The 17,458-nt window shown below is 43.6% G+C and overlaps 1 protein-coding gene across 1 annotated transcript in view; it reads right to left on the bottom strand.

Moving 5' to 3' along the window:
• The window catches only part of LOC144268435 (importin subunit alpha-5-like), a 242,138-nt gene that overhangs the window by 24,101 nt on the left and 200,579 nt on the right, over window positions 1-17,458 (bottom strand). Inside the window, exon 3 of the mRNA XM_077823348.1 lies at window positions 16,423-16,548. Coding sequence (XP_077679474.1) covers window positions 16,423-16,548 — 126 coding nt within the window. The remainder of the gene's footprint in view (window positions 1-16,422; window positions 16,549-17,458) is intronic.

A 17,458-nucleotide genomic window follows, 5' to 3' on the forward strand; every position in this document is an offset into this window, starting at 1 on the left:
TAGTTTTGTTTAAAAACACATCTCACTAACAAATATTCCTAGAAATTCTTATTAAAATTAACTTTTTATAAACAGAGTCATAAAAAGAATGAATACTTTAAGGATAAAACTGATAGTTGGGAAATGTTTGATAGAAGTTATTAGCTCATGACTCCATTTAAAGGTGAAAACGTCTCTTTATTCTGCAAATATTTAAAATAGAACAAGCTTTTAAGTTATTTGTGAATATGCTGTATTTAAATGCAAACATTTTATGTGACCGTTCCCTGATGATATTGCTATGTGAACAGTGTGATACAGCAGGTCCAGGGAGTAGTGGGAGAGTGGTCCTATTGGGTTCTGGCCAACTGCACCTGTCCATTGCTAAAGGGCTCTCCCTCAGCCTTAGGGGAGGATCCACAAGGTCCAGGAACTCACATTTTTCATTGTGCCCCCCCCCCCCGTAATTATTTAACAGGGGCAGGTGTGAAAGTCAAAGGGTCAAACAAAGGGAACCTGAAGGGGACACCGAGCAGAGAACCCCGGACAGTGCTCACGGCTCCTCGAAGGTGTCAAGGGAGCGATCGGACGCCGCCCAGAGGAACTCTGCCTGGATATGTGAGCGAAGGCAGGATCGGAAATAGGCCCCACAGTCACAGGAAACCCACTTAGTGAACTTCCTCTCCCTGGTCTTATAGATGGCTACTTTGACCAGCACTAGGAAGAGGCTGACAAGGAGGTCCCGTGACTTTGTGGGGCCATGGATATTGTGTGAGTATATGAAAAGGTGAGGGGAAAAGTGCAGCCAGAAACTTAAAAGGATGGTCAGGAGGAGCCAGGTATACATGCACCAGGGTCTCCCTCACGCTGCAAAAGGGGCAGGCGTCAGGAACAGGGGTGAACCGCATCAAGTACATACCCATGCTCATGCCTTTGTGGAGGAGCCACCAACTAAGACAGGAAGGACTCCACTGACGGAGCATACAGGTGGCCTGACAGCGGACACCCCTGATGCACCCTGAGCCCGAAGCTGAGCCTGACCAGATACTCCAGAGGCGTACAGTACCTGGAGAGAACCCACAAACTGGGGCCCAAAAGCGAATGCCTGCAGAGTGCCCAAGAGATACCCATGGTCCACCCTGTCGAATGCTTTCTCCTGATCCAGGGACAGAAGGGCAAACGACAGACCATCCCACACCCGAACTTCAAGAGATCCTGGACCAAGTACAGATTGTCAAAGATGGTATGGCCCAGGACAGTGTAGGTCTGGTTGGGGTGGACCACATCCACCAGCACGGACCCCAGCCACAGCGAGATGGCCTTCACTACAATCTTATAGTCTGTGCTGAGGAGTGAGATGGAATGCCAGTTCCGAAGGTCGCGGAGGTCCCACTCCTTCAGAAGCAAGGCAAGCATGGCTTACCTGCAGGACAAAGGGAGGACCCCGCTCCTCAAGGACTCGGCCTGTGAGTGAGTGGTTGAGGGGAGATATATAAGCCCTAGCCTAATTAAGGCATGGTTCCCGGTCAACTAGGGAAGGCTACTACAGATTAATTGGAGCACCTGTAGCCAATTAAGGACCTGTCAGGAACCTAATAAAAACCCCTGCTTCAGGCAGACAAGGTGGTGCAAGGAGAGAGGAGTGGAGTTTGGAGGTGTGTTGCTGAGAATTGAAAGATCAGAGAGGAAGGGAGGGAAGGCAGAGACTCCCTCTCCCAGCGTCAAGGACCAAGGGTAACCCTAGCCAAGGGGGAAGAGGGTAAGAAACTCACAGGGGTTGAGAGGGGCTGGGGCTCAGAGTGAGGCGCAAACCCAGACCCCTTCCCCGCTTCCCTCCTCTACCACCTTCCCTGGCTACTAGCAGGGCCCTCAGCGCCCCAAGAGCAGGGGCAAGGGGTGGCATCCTAGCTCCCCTGCCAAGAAAAGTGTGGAATCCACCATACCAACATTGGCCATTTTGTCACAAGAGCTATATGCGGAAATATAGAATCAAATGACCTTGCTGTAACTACGTACTAATATAAAATGGCATTTTATTATGATTTATATTTATATGAGTTAACTTCTTTCCCAAACTCAGAAACCACCACCTTTTCAAGGAACTTTTCTTCTTCAAGACCCTTCCCTGTTAACCATTTAAGTTTAAAGACTTAGGCTTGTCTACACTTAAAATGCTGCAGTGGTGCAGCTGCACTGCTACAGTTGGGCCACAATAGCACTTCAGTGAAGATGCTACCTATAGCAACAGGGGTGTTAGTGAGGTTAATGGGAGAATTCTCCCATTGACCTAGCACTATCTATACAGGGGTTAAGTTAATTTTCCAAGTAGCTGACTCCCAGATTAAGGGCCTACCCCGAAGTTGACCTCCTAAAAAGAGGAATCTTCACAATTTTGTGAAAACCATGCATTAACTGGATGTGATTCTGTGTAATGACTTTTTGGTACTGGGGGAAAAAAAAAATCCGTGTTTAATGTTGCCAAAACAAAGGGAGCTTACTGTTTCAGAGATCTTGCCCAGTTGGGAGAGTGACATAAAAGCTGCAATTTCTGCAGCATGGAAGTTGGTAGCAGTGCTGTATGACCAGAGCAAGAAAGAAAAGGAGGACCCACACATTGCTTGTGCCTCAATCTAGTCATTAAAAAGGGCAAGTCATTGGACAAACTCCCACCGTGTGAGGACAGTTCTGAAGAGCATGTCAAAAGAGCATCTTGGTAAACAAAGATCTGGTTGCCTTCGCACATAAATTAACTAGATATTGAGTCACAATTATAATATGGATGACAAAATGTGGATGATCTACTTCTGGCATTCTTGAAGGGCCCATAGGCACCTGAGCTTCAACAAGCCCTTATCTGGGCCTGTACCAGGAAGAGGTACAGACACAATCAGCTGTGTCTGTAGTTCACACTATTTCCCCGGCACAGAACTGTGTAGGTGCCAAGGCAGTGAAGATCGTGGTAACCCACGCACTCTCGACAAAGATCATATTGATGAACAAGTCGATTATAATGATGTTGACTAGCAATGTCACCAGTGCTTATTACATTATGTATATATCTGTACAAAATTATTAGATTTTGTTTTACCCTTTATATTGCTGTGATGCTCTGAGATGACAGAAACCCAATTTTAGGTCTTGAAATAATACATAGACATTAAACTTACAGAAATAAATACAAATCAATTTCAAAGCAGTCATTTTAATATGTTCATGAGATCATTGTTTATTCCTGTTTGTATGGTAAAGGATCTACACCATACCTCATCTTAAAGTAGACATAAGCTTTCAAATGCTGTATGATGTGCATGTGTGTAGAGAGGATATATTAAATCAACCACATCAGTGGTGTCTTTCTATATGATTCAAATGCAGTATTGTAGCTGTGTCGATCCCAGGATATAAGAGACAAAAGGTGGGTGAGGGAATATAAAAGATATTAAAATAAAAGATATTACCTCACCCACTTAGTCTCTCTCATATGAACCAAAGGTAAAGTCGCATACAGATTTAAGTTTAACAAGAGTTTTAAACTCCTGATTTTGTAAGAAGGTCACTGACACAGCAAAAATTAAATCAAAATTATTTGAATTTTTCATGGTGATTTGATAAAAATGGATTGGCAGAATAATAAGAGTTCAAAAATCACCCTTTCTGGCAATTTTTCAATGGATTGTCTCACTTATCTTTGTCCTCATTGTTGCCACCTATATATAATTGATATACTTGAAACCAGCACATGAGGAGCATGTGTCTATAGACCATTTAATAAACTGTTAGAAAAAAACAGAAAATATGTGCACGAAGCCAAACCGATCACATATGAGGACATATCTGCCATGGTGCAAATCCTCTGCCACCACTGAGAAACAGGGACAGACTGAACAAGACAGAAGCTTAGCTTTTCTTGAGCTGGGAAAGAAGAGAACAGGAGTTCATATCTCAGCTCTTCTAATTGCTATTTATCTGTCCAGGCACTTCATTACCCTTATGTAAGGAACTGCAGGTCTTGAACTCTGCAGGGTCAACCCTTTTTGGCAGTAAGTTCCAACCTGCCACCAAGTAACCTTCAAAATTTTCATCAGAATAGGAGATGAACTCTGACCGAGGACCCCAGCCCTGGAATCCGGTTGGCAAAATGTTGGGGGTCCTTATTGGTTCACAGCTTCTATATAAACCCATCACATGAACACGAAGTTGTCCATACAACTGGGGTCTCCCTGCTTCAGACCGCTTCCTCCGTGATACCTGCTCTTACTGCTGATCTCCTGGTAACGTGACCCTGCCTTCTTCCTGACTTCTGGTTTGCCCTCGGGCCTGTCTTGGGCTCCGATTTCCTGCTAACCTGACTCCTTCCCTCACAGGACACAGCCATTTTTACACGGTACTGGTACAGGGCCATGAGGAATGTGTGGCTCACAAAATCCTGCACTCTAAACATAAATGTGGCATATGGTCTGAGGAGTACAACTGGGAACCTGCAGAAAATGTACATGCCCCAGTATATCCATGCTGATCACGGGTTCTGCTCGATAACCGTCCAAAGCAGTGTGGACTGACTTATGTTCAATTTCATCATCCAAGTCAGATGCCACCAGCAGAAAGTTGATTTTCTTTTTTGGTGGTTTGGGTTTTGTAGTTTCCGCATCGGGGTATTGCTCTTTTAAGACTTCTGAAAGCATGATCTACACCAGGGGTCTCAAACTCAAATGACCACGAGGGCCACATGAGGACTAATACATTGGCCTGAGGGCCGCACCACTGACCACCCCCGCACGCTGCCCTGCCCCCGCCCCCAGTCTGCCTCTTCCCACCCCTTCCCTGCCCCCATTCCGACTCCTTCCCTGAAATCCCCAGCCCAACTCCATCCCCTCCCTGCCCCCAGGGTGCGCAGGGGGCTCAGGACAGGGGGTTGGGGTACAGGGTGGGGCAGGGGGTCAGGGTGCAGGAGGGGTGTGGGGTACAGCAGGAGGCTCAGGGCAGGGGGTTCGAGGGGGAGGCAGGTCCAGTCTGGCCCACATCACTGGCAGGGCAGGTTCCCTGCCTGCCTACCCTGCCCCCGCGCTGCTCCGGGAAGCAGCCGGGACCTGGGGAAGGGGGGCGGGCACAGGGGTCTGTGTGTTGCCCTGGCCGCTCCTCCAGGTACCACCCCCGAAGCTCCCATTGGCCGGGAACGGGGAACCGCGGCCAACGGGAGCTTTGGGGGATGTACCTGGAGGAGTAGCCAGGGCAACACACAGACCCCTGTGCCCCCACTTCCCCAGGTCCCAGCCGCTTCCCGGAGTAGCACGGGGGCAGGGCAGGGCGGGAGCCTGCCCTGGCCCCGGTGCGTGCCAGGCCAGAGCCGCTCTAGGTAAATGCTTGCGGGGGGGGCATGGACAGCTGGTGGTTTAAGACTCTTGCTCTACACCTTGTCACTCTCAGATTTTCGAAGGCACTTCAGATTCTTAAACCTTGGGTCGAGTGATGTAGTTCTCTTTAGACATCTCACATTGGTACCCTTCTTTGCGTTTTGTCAAATCTGCAGTGAAAGTGTTCTTAAAACAAACATGTGCTGGTCATCATCTAAGACAGCTATAACATAAAATATATGGCAGAATGTGGGTAAAACAGAGTAGGAGACATGCAATAACAAAAATGATTAGGGGACTGGAACACATGACTTATGAGGAGAGGCTGAAGGAACTGGGATTGTTCAGTCTGCGGAAGAGAAGAATGAGGGGGGATTTGATAGCTACTTTCAACTACCTGAAAGAGGATGGATCTAGACTGTTCTCATTGGTAGCAGATGAGAGAACAAGGAGTAATGGTCTCAAGTTGCAGTGGGGGAGGTTTAGGTTGGATATTAGGAAAAACTTTTTCACTAGGAGGGTGGTGAAGCACTGGAATGCGTTACCTAGGGAGGTGGTGGAATCGCCTTTCTTAGAAGTTTTTAAGGTCAGCCTTGACAAAGCTCCAGCTGGGATGATTTAGTTGAGGATTGGTCCTGCTGTGAGCAGGGGGTTGGACTAGATGACCTCCTGAGGTCCCTTCCAACCCTGATATTCTATGATTCTATGAATTCTCCCCCAAGGAGTTAAGCTACACATTCAATTAATGCATTATTTTTTTTAACAAAAAGAAAAGGAGTACTTGTGGCACCTTAGAGACTAACCAATTTATTTGAGCATAAGCTTTCGTGAGCATCCGATGAAGTGAGCTGTAGCTCACGAAAGCTTATGCTCAAATAAATTGGTTAGTCTTTAAGGTGCCACAAGTACTCCTTTTCTTTTTGCGAATACAGACTAACACGGCTGTTACTCTGAAACCCATTTTTTTTAACGCGCATCATCAGCATGCCCTCTGGAATGGTGGTTGAAGCATGAAGGGACATATGAATCTTTAGGGCATCTGGCACATAAATATCTTGCGATGCCGGCTACAACAGTGCCATGCGAATGCCTGTTCTCACTTTCAGGTGATATTGTAAATAAGCAGGCAGCATAATCTCCTGCAAATGTAAACAAACTTGTTTGTCTGAGCAATTGGCTGAACAAGAAGTAGGACGGAGTGGACTTGTAGGCTCTAAAGTTTTAGATTGTTTTATTTTTGAATGCAGGTTTTTTGTATATAATGCCACATCTTTAAGTTCAGCTTTCATGATAAAGAGATTGCACTACAGTACTTGTATTAGGTGAACTGAAAAATACTATTACTTTTGTTTTTTACAGTGCAAATATTTGTAATCCAAAGTAAATATTAAGTGAGCACTCTACATTTTGTATTCTGTGTTGTAACTGAGATCAATATATTTTTAAATGTAGAAAATATCCAAAACTATTTAAATAAATAGTATTCTATTATTGTTTAATGGTGTAATTAAAAAAAATGAATTCCTTGACAGCCCTAGTTTATATAGAAGCTGTGAACCAGTCATGATCCCCAGTATTCTGCCAATTGGATTTTGGGACTGGGGTCCTCTATTCTGACGACAGTTAGCAGGTCACTGGGTGGCAGGTTGGAGCTTATTGGCACCAAAGAGTCCTATCAACCAGAGTTCAAGACCTTCAGGCCCTGACATCACCCCCTCCCCAAGGGGTACTCTCATAGCGATGTGGGACCAAGCTTTTCGGGGTGCTTCCTATAGGATGTTTGTACAAGCACTGAGATATGTACATTTTCTGCAGGTTCCCAGCTTTAAAGGGCATGCGAATGTTTAGCATATCTGGCACGTAAATACCTTGCAGTGCTGGCTACAAAAATGCCATGCGAACGCCTGTGCTCACTTTCAGGTGATATTGTAAATAAGAAGCGGGCAGCATTACCTCCCATAAATGTAAACAAACTTGTTTGTCTTAGCGACTGGCTGAACTAGAAGTAAGACTGAGTGGACTTGTAGGCTCTAATGTTTTACGTTGTTTTTTTTGTTACATAACTGCACTCAAAAACAAATCTACATTTGCAAGTTGCATTTTCACAATAAGGAGATTGCACTACAGTACTTGTATGAACTGAATTGAAAAATAGCATTTCTTTTGTTTACCATTTTTACAGTGCAAATATTTGTCATAAATAACTATATAAAGTGAGCATGTCTACTCTGTATTCTGTGTTGTAACTGAAGTCAATATATTTGAAAATGTAGGAAAACATCCGAAATATTTAATAAATTTCAACTGGCATTCTACTGTTTATTAGTGTGACTAAAACTGCGATTAATTGCAATTTTTTTAATCGCGATTAATTTTTTTTGAGTTAATCGCAAGTTAACTGCAATTAATCAATAGCCCTAATATAAACCCAGAAGAGAAACACAAAGTTGTCCACACAACTCTGTTCTCCCTGCTTCAGACTGCTTCCCTTGCAATACCTGCTCCTACTGACTGTTGCTGATCTCCTTGCCTGCCTCCTGACCTTGGTTTGCCCTCTGGCCTGTCTCAGACTCTGACCTCCTGATATTGGATCCGGCCTGACTCCTGCTCCGACCACTAGGTCAGACTGCCCACATCCTGGTCTTGACACCTTATTATTCACTAAACCCATGAACCCCAATCCATTTAAAAAAAGTAAATTACTAAAAAACTTATGCAAGATCACTACAGGTGGCCACGAATAGAACCCAGACCTGTAAACATGATAAATGACACCACTGCACTGCCTTTCAGACTGAATTAACCAGTTTTAGATGCCACATTTCAAACCACATTAAACCACACTCCTGTCCAGGAGCCAGGAATACAGTTCAGGATTCCTGATCATCAGTATTCTACCACTGACTAGAAAAAGTTGTGTAACCCACTGAGGAAGTCTATATCAAATGCTCCATTGGCTGTCTACAAAGGAGTTAGCAATACAAGCTACTCGTGTAGTTCAAGTAGTAAGAATCTATGCTAGGGAATAGAAAGTAAAGAGATTCAAACCCTGGTACTTGCCTATGTGGGGCATGTTATGGTTGCATGTGATTCACACAGTGAGAAGATCTCACACAGGTTTTGTACTTAACTGTGACTAGTGATGACCCATGGCTTTGCACTCACATCTGTGATTTCATGGTAAGTATGAGTGATGGTTGGCAAGTGTGTGTGTGTTGCGCTGGGAGAGGTGTTGAGTTGTGTCTGGTGCTGGCAGCAAGGTTGTGCTGAGAAATTTATATTGAATTCCATGGGTGGTGAATAAGGGGCGTGCTGCCCTGGGAGGCTAAAGTGTGTTTGGGATCATTGTATCTGCTTGTTGTGTGGGTGGCTGTGCTGATTTCTTTCAGGGCAGGAGGGGGCGCTGCAATGGAAGATGTGTTGATTTGTGTGGGTGGCCGTTATAGGTGTGGCAGTTCGGTTAAGTAATCAATCATCTGTACAGTCTCCCTCATACAACCAACGAAATTGCTGTATGCAAATTAGCTATAGAGTAAGAGCAGTGATTGGTTGAGTTATCTCTGATATCAACATGGTCTAGGACTCTTGGCATAGCACAGATATAACATGCCTTACTGTAACTGTACACTGTAAAAATATAATTTGTGAAGTCAAAATGGCTGAGAACTTAAAATTGGGATGGTAATAGAGCACAAAACCTAGTGATGATTCAACCTGGTGATATTCTGAACAGAAAGAGCCCCCAAAAATTCTTGTAGCTGTTTCCATGCTTCACATGGACTCTATAGACATAATAGTTGTCAGTGTGACATTCATGGAATCTTATAATATTGATTATCTGTAAACTATAGTGCAAGAATCCCCAAAATACACGCTTTTCACATTTCAGTCATTTGTTACACATTTTACTTGTGTAACCCACAGGTCAAATTGTAGGTTGTGTTGCTCCCGCTGTGGGCCCCCCCATACCCAATTTAGAAAATGAGTCTGTTATTACTCTTGGATTGATAGCCTTGTTCTTTAGCACAACTTAAAAAATCGTGCTTTTAAATTCTGAGGGTTGACAGGTATGCGTTCATGGTGGCAGGGATGGAACACCTTGAGGAAGGTGGAACAGAGTAGGTAGACCTGCTGGTATAATGCAGGTACTCTGCTGCTGCAGCCACACCTAGCTGTATCCAGTTTCCAGAAGTCCAATAATAAGCTATGGTGTGTTTCGGGATGTGTGTGATGACAGATTGACAGGTTATGTCATCACTGCTAAATATAGTAGGGTTGCTCTTGGCATACTTACTTTCCATAATTTTTAAATGGGAAAAAAGTTTATAGAAACACTTATTGAGGCATGTTATAGCCTCTCATACCCTTCAGAAGGGTCGACAGTCAGGACTGACTTCAGCAGCGCAGTTTCTCCTTCTGATTCCCAGGCAGGTGCAGCTTCCCTTCTCCCTGACTCTGGGGAGCTATCCACTGTGGTACACCTAAAGCTGCATAAAAATTAAGAAAGTAACAAACACAAACTATGCTTAATGACAGATAAGGTTGCATCTGGACACGCCCCATCCACTGAAAACTTTAAAAGCATGGAAATAAAACAGGAAAAAATTATTGCATTCCTCTCCATCTTCATATTGCCTACAATACTGTTGATAACACATCAGAACACTCCAAAAGGCATTCACTTCCCATCTCCAACATAAGACTTAACTGTGACCTCATATGCTGTTATATCAATTATACATATAGGTACATGTGACTGTCACATTTGAAAGTTATTTACCTTAATAATGATGAAGTCAATGTTAAGGTTTTTTGATAGTGTTAGTTTGATGAAGTTGGTGTATGTATTGATTTCTGGTATCTTTTCGAGCTGGGATGTGAAAGCCTTTGGAGTGTGTTACTGACAGTGTTGTAGGCAACATGAAAGTGGACATGAATGCAGGAGTCTTTCCTCTTAACTTCGTATTTCCATGCTTTAAAGAATTTGGATGGATGGGATGTGTTCTGATGTCTTCTTAACTGTCACTAAATGTAGTTTTTGTTTGTTAATTAATATGGTTGAGGTATAGCTGCTGGATGTTGGGTTTACTGATACATTTAATTCTCTACTCAGTGTGCAACAGCAGAGAAGATTACTAAAATATCCTGCTTTGCATTAAGAGAGGGATTATTCCTATAGTGCTAGCAAAAGTTTAATTAAGGGGTGCCTAAATGTTTCTAAGGCCTTGTTCATACTTGAGATATTAGCCACCTGTTAAACCACATGCAAATTTGTACCAGTGCAGTTTAACCTGGTACACTGGTAATAAAGATCTCCAGCACAACAAACGTGCATTCAGTTACTCGACTTTGTGAAAAATTCTCTTTTTAGCCTAAAAATTTCTAGGCCTGGTTTTTGTCCAGGATGAATTTTTTGCAAAGTTTGCCCAAGAGTCAAATCCCATTAAGAACAAATAAAATGAACAGGGACACTTTTACCATCCTCTCTTTAAAAATCAGGTCAGCAGTGTTGGCCTGAAACCCCCATCTCTAAAAGCAGGTATTCTTGCTAGGAAAGAGTTATGTGAGTTTTGTAAATAGTGAAGTTGGCTCATTATCATATCTGGATATAAAGTGAGGTTGGAGTGGCTCCAGGTTCGACCCACGGTGTAGGCTGAGCAGTCCTGTGGAAGGAAGCATTCGAGCAGGTAAACTTGGGGGGTGACGAGGAAGAGGTCTGGAATGGATTTTGTGTTTCACTGAGTTCCTTTTGTGAATAAAACCAAATCCCATAAAGGGAATAATTTTAACTCACCACAAGTTGTAAGAGCTATTTAAATCGAGCTGGGAAAGGGACAATTCTGTCTTATCTCTGACTTTTGATTTTAGGACAGTCTTCACAATGGGGTATTTCCTGTCTCCATGACAACCAGAGGCAGACCAGATCTTTGCTTGGAGCCTGGCCTATGGCTGCCCCTCGGGAAGATCTCTCCAGAATGACAGCTTCCAAAGCTAAAAAATGTTTACTATAATAAAAGTGCTACGCAACTGAAAGCATTTGCAGCAAAGCATTGACATGAAATTTAGGGATTTGGTAAAGAAACACACTTCCTTTTCAAATATAACAAGTGAGCAACAGCCAAAAACAACAAACCAAATCAACCAACCAAAAAACCCTTCACATTCTGGACATAATGCAATCCTCCGAAGAAGGTTCAGACTGACAGAAGGTCTTAGCATAAAGATTCACAGGTAAGACAGAACATTTGCTTTCTCAGTTTCCTCCACATAAGACAGTCTTCACAGTGGGATGTGAAAGTAGTAAAAGTTATCTCTATGGAAGGAGGGAGGATTCAATTTATACCTGTAGAACTGAAAAAGAACTTAAGGGTTATGGTGGCATCCTTTGCCTTAACACCCTTCTACCAAACACTGCATCACCAAGTGTGAGGATGTTTATGTTATAACATCAGAGGAAGTGTGGATATGGAAGAACCTGAAGTAGCCTTACAGACCTCCTTATAAAATGTATGTGATCACTCTGCAACATCCCCCACCCGCCTCAATTGCTGCTTTTTGCAGAGTGCATAGTAATGAGAAGATCTGTGCCTGAGACTTTGAATACCTCTGCTATATACACCTTTATTCCTCTGCAGGCTCTGTTCCCATCCAATATATGCATTTCTACTTCTTCAGGATGTTTGAATTCAAGCAGAAGGGCAGCACTACCACTTCCTATTATATGCGGAAGATTAGGGTGCCTTGGAAATAGAGGCCTAGCTAGTTCAAAGAACTACCATGTTTGACAGAACATATAACTGAGAATTCACTGAGAGCACGCCAAAACTGTCTAGGACAAAGATGTCGACTGTGCATGATGTTTTCATTGAGAAGAGGAAGAGATCTGCCAACTGTGAAGCTGAAAGGTGGATATTAGGATATGTAGATTAAGAATCTGCATATTGCTAGAGGACCGATACGTGTGACGAACCTCAGGATTCTGATACGTGACAGTTATGAGAGATTCTCACGGGTTTCTTATAATGCAGTATGACTGCATTGTCTTTCCCATGCTCAGACCATCATGTAAAAACACTAGAATGTCCTTTGTCCTGATGTGCACTCCCTGTAACAACATCTAAACTCAAGTGATACACAGACATTATTTGTATGTTTCCTCAGAGATGCTAGGAAGGTGTTTATCATCTTCTTAAAGTAAGTGACGGTGGTTCCTTACACTCAGCTTCCCTTACACTCAGCTAGCCTAAGCTAATTGTATCCAGTTTGCAAATTAATTCCAATTCAGCAGTCTCTCGTTGGAGTCTGTTTTTTGCTGAAGAATTGCCACTTTTAGGTCTGTAATCGAGTGACCAAAGAGATTGAAGTGTTCTCCGACTGGTTTTTGAATTACAGACCTAAAAGTGGCAATTCTTCAACAAAAAAAAACTTAAAAAACAGATTCCGAGAGACTGCTGAATTGGAATTAATTTGCAAACTGGATACAATTAACTTAGGCTTGAATAAAGACTGGGAGTGGATGGGTCATTACACAAAGTAAAACTATTTCCCCATGTTTATTGCCCCCCTTCCCCCGCTGTTCCTCAGATGTTCTTGTCAGCTGCTGGAAATGTCCCACCTTGATTATCACTACAAAAGGTTTCTGCCCCCACCCCACCCTCCTGCTGGTAATAGCTCACCTTACCTGATCACTCTCCTTACAGTGTGTATGGTAACACCCATTGTTTCATGTTCTCTGTGTATATAAATTTCCCCACTGTATTTTCCACTGAATGCATTCGATGAAGTGAGCTGTAGCTCACGAAAGCTTATGCTCAAATAACTTTGTTAGTCTCTAAGGTGCCACAAGTACTCCTTTTCTCCTTGCAGATACAGACTAACACGGCTGCTACTTTGAAACCTGTCATTTGGGGGAAAAGGTAAACTTGTCCCTGGGACAATGAGCTAGTTTTATTGAATAGGCTTCACTAGTTATCTCAAGTACCTGAAGTGGTTTATTTTCAGGTGAGGGCCCACCATGAAGTGCCCCTCATGGGGGGAGGGGAGAGGAAATCTGCTCAGACTTGGGAAACCCCAAACAAAAGAAGCTTTTGGGGTTGGATGGCTTTCCAGAGAATCAGACTCTTGCTCTTCCTATCACCAGGAAAAGCAGCAATGGCATCCTCCTACCATGTAATCTCTGTGCTGGAACCTGGAGGAACAGTGGCTTCAAACACCTGCCGAGATAAGAGAGTCTGAAAATTCTCTCTCACTGGAAGGACAGACTTATTCTCTTGTCTAAAGCCTCAGTGTCTGCTTTGTCTACATGCTCTCCTCAAAGAGCTTATCAACAAAATACTGAGAAATATATCAGATTTTAGCTTGCCATTCCAATTTCTTCAGGCGGAGCCACAGGCCCCTAAAATGTATCTTTGGTAATTTTGAATGTACAGCAAACTGGAGTCAGGTAAAGCACCAGTCCTGAAAATGTTGCTTGGGAAATCTAGTTTAAAACAGGGGTGCAACGATAGCTCAGTGGTTTGAGCATTGGCCTGCTAAACCCAGAGTTGTGAGTTCAATCCCTGAGGGGGCCATTTAGGGATCTGGGGCAAAAATCGGGGATTGGTCCTGAGGAGGGGGGTTGAACTAGATGATCTCCTGAGGTCCCTTCCAACCCTGATATTCTATGATTTTATGTAGGGTTTTTTTATTTTGCTGATGCTCACAATGGGCTGGCTCCTTATTGACTACAGAACTGCGCAATAGGAAACTGCAGCCAAAACTCTCAGGACTCAAGCTACTGCATCCACATTTAGTCTAAGTGATCTTATTCTCCTCTGTAGGTTTGGCGGGAATACTCCTTCAGCTGATCTGACTACAGAACCCATAGCAGACTTCTGGCCTGGTCTCAGAGGAGGGAGCTTCCATGCAGCCTGCTCAACTGTCTCAGCATGGACCTCATCCACATACCACCACCTCCTGTCTGCCATTTCTGATCGGGAGAAGCTGAAAGTGCTGTCCTGCAAACCATCCTTGGAAAGAAAGGTATTTCTCCCCCCACACACACTTTCTTTTGAGGGCAACTACACCTTTATATCCCCTTAGTGGTTCAGCAAGGGCACCCACTCTCAGGCTCCCCTGGCTGCCACCTCTCATGGGTTGAGACCCACATCTCTCTCTCTTCTGATTGAGTATTCCCAGGCTGAACAGTTCCCTGCCTTCTCTTTGTTATTCCCAGCAAAAGATAGTCTGCCTAAACAGACCTGTTTGCTTCTCCCTTCAGAGATGGTACACAGTGTAATTGCCAACAGTTATAAATTACCACCCAGCACTTCCTACGCAAGTCTATTTTATTCTTAAGGTAAAAAACAATAGAGAAAACACATTAAAATAATAAAAACCTGCACGCATACTAATAAACTTACCAGAGATCATCCCAATTGCCTCCAACATGTGCTCTTCCAGGTGAGTCTTTCAAGCACAAAAGGGGGTCGCTTTTGTGGTCAACAAGTCCATAGAATCATAGAAGATTTGGGTTGAAAGAGACCTCCGGAGGTCATCTAGTCCAACCCCCTGCTCAAAGTAGGACCAACACCAACTAAATCATCCCAGCCAGGTTTAGTCAAGCCAGGCCTTAAAATCCTCTAAGGATGGAGAGTCCAGAACACATTCAGCTCAGAACTAGCATACTCATGAAAAGTTTAGTCCACCTTTATACAGTTCAGGGATCTCTGATCTGGAGTTTCCAGGAGCAGGTAATCAGTATATAATGTGTTCTTCTCCTCAGGGTATAGCTTCAAAAGGCCTCCCAAGTACCTCCTAGGAAACCCACTTCACACATATTGTCCCAAACAGTCCTCTGACATTCCTAACATTTACATTAGTCATGTCCCTAGAAAAGCTGCATACAATCCTACAACAACACAAACAATTGTATTTTTAATACAATAGACCCCAGAGGTATTACACCTAATTCAATAAAGTTTATTCAGGATACTGTAGAATATTGCCTTCTGTCACAGGCAGTTTTGAGACAAAAACCTCAAAGCCAATGAGGAAACTTGAGATGTCTAGTTTAAAATATTTTTTAAATCCGCAGTGAGACCTGCAGTCTGTTACAAGTGCAGATTGGAGGCAGACAATTCTGGAGAGTTCTTCCTGAGGGCCAGCCCTAACCCCAGGCTCAAAGCCACCAGAATCACCAGGGTAAACACAACTATGCTGACAGAAGAGTGCATCTGTCACCATAGCTGATGTTATTTGAGAAGATGGTATTATTATACCAGCAGGACTTATCCTCCTCTTGGTATATGCTGCAATTACATTCTGGGGGGGTGGGGGGCCTATACCAGCATAGCTATGCAGATATAGCTTTGCCAGCACGGGCTCTGTAGTGTAGACATGGCCTTTAAATGACATTTGTTCCTACACAGTAGCACTGAAGACAGTATGGTAATAAAAGTTGAGAGTCTCAGGGAGGGGACTATCCTCAGCTTGAGGGTCAGTGCTTTTCAATATCTTGGTAAAAAATTATTTTGATTTTAGTTGAGCTGGATAGGCCAAAATGAGGTACAATGGTCATTGGTATGAATTTTGAGGGAATGTAGACAAGAAGAAATTAAGGAAGTATTTGAGAGAGTGGATTTCCAGATAAGGTGGTGAAGTAAAGAAGTGTTTGTGTGTTTAACCAAAATTTGGCTGTTCATCTCAAATTTATTATATACATTTGCTTGGGAGTATCTATACACACTGGGTGTTGAGGGGATGAGATCACAGGGGATTGGTGTTTTTTGTTTAGTTTGCTGATCGGGCTTTCTCCCAGATTGTTTGTAGCCATGTTGTTTTCTTGCATTTAATAGCATTTTGCTTTCTTCTGGAATAACTTTTCCTCCCGTCTCAAGTGTCTGAATTTGAAAAAAAAAGTTTGAAATGTTTTAAGCAAACAAATTCTATAGCAGAGATGGCAGCATTGTTAAAGCCTTCCACAAATACAGGGTGGTCATGAGCCTGCTTCTCTTCATATAAACTATAAGAGCAATGCCACCTGATTGTTGATGAAATAAACTCCTAGACTGTGGGCCAAAGATCGCAAAAGGAACATAGCTGGGTAGGTTACCTGGATCTGGGCTCTGTTTCCAGCTGTAATGTTGGATATTGTCCAACATGCCTCCTTTTTGATAGACTCCTTAGGGCTGCTCAGCAAGTGCAATAAACTCTGCAGAGCTGAGCAATTCAGAATTACCTGAAGAGAAAAAGAGAGAGCGAAAGAGAGCACGCTTAGACTGTGTCTAGAATAGACAGCCATTTGACACAGGTAATCCCTAAAAGGAAAAGACAATTACTAACATTTATCTAGCACTTTTCACCAGACGTTTCCAAAATGTTTCACAAAATAGTAATTAATCCCCTTGTTAAGTGTTGTCCTCGTTTTCTGGACAGGGAAACTGATGCACAGAAAAATTAAGTGATTCAGTGCGGGGACCATGTGTTCAATACGTACAGTAATGCCTCACTTAACGTTGTAGTTGTGTTCCTGAAAAATGCAACTTTAAGCTAAACTATGTTAAGCAAATCCAATTTCCCCATAAGAATTAATGTAAACGGGGGGGGTTAGGTTCCAGGGAAATGTTTTTCACCAGACAAAAGACTATATACACACACAAACACAGTGTAAGTTTTAAACGAATAATTTAATAGTGGTACGCAGCAAGGACTGTGAAGCTTGGTTGAGGTGGTGAAGTCAGAGGGTGGGATATTTCCCAGGGAATGAAGGCAGGACGAATGGAGGGAGGGGAGACAGCATGGCAGACAGAGAGAGACACAGTGTGTGTGTGTGTAGTGTGTGTAGTGTGTGCATGCGTGTTAAGTAGATCAGCAAGCTGAGACGCAGCTGCTGCCAGGAAGCTCTCTCCCTCCTGAGCCCTGTTGTGTGTGTCCCCTGCTCTATGGAAGATGGCGAAGCGGGGTGCAGGAGCAGGGGGGAGAGGGACTCCCTGACATTAGCCCCCCCTTCTCAGCAAGCAGAGGCTCGGGGAGCAACTCCAAGGCAGAGGGCAGGAGCAGCACATGGCAGTGGTGGAAGGAAGGGACAGCTGAACTGCCAGCAATTGACAGCCTGCTGGGTGACTGCCGCACAGAGAATTTAGGGGAGC

This window comes from Eretmochelys imbricata, chromosome 1 (genome assembly GCF_965152235.1).
Source record: "Eretmochelys imbricata isolate rEreImb1 chromosome 1, rEreImb1.hap1, whole genome shotgun sequence".
NCBI lineage: Eukaryota > Metazoa > Chordata > Testudines > Cheloniidae > Eretmochelys > Eretmochelys imbricata.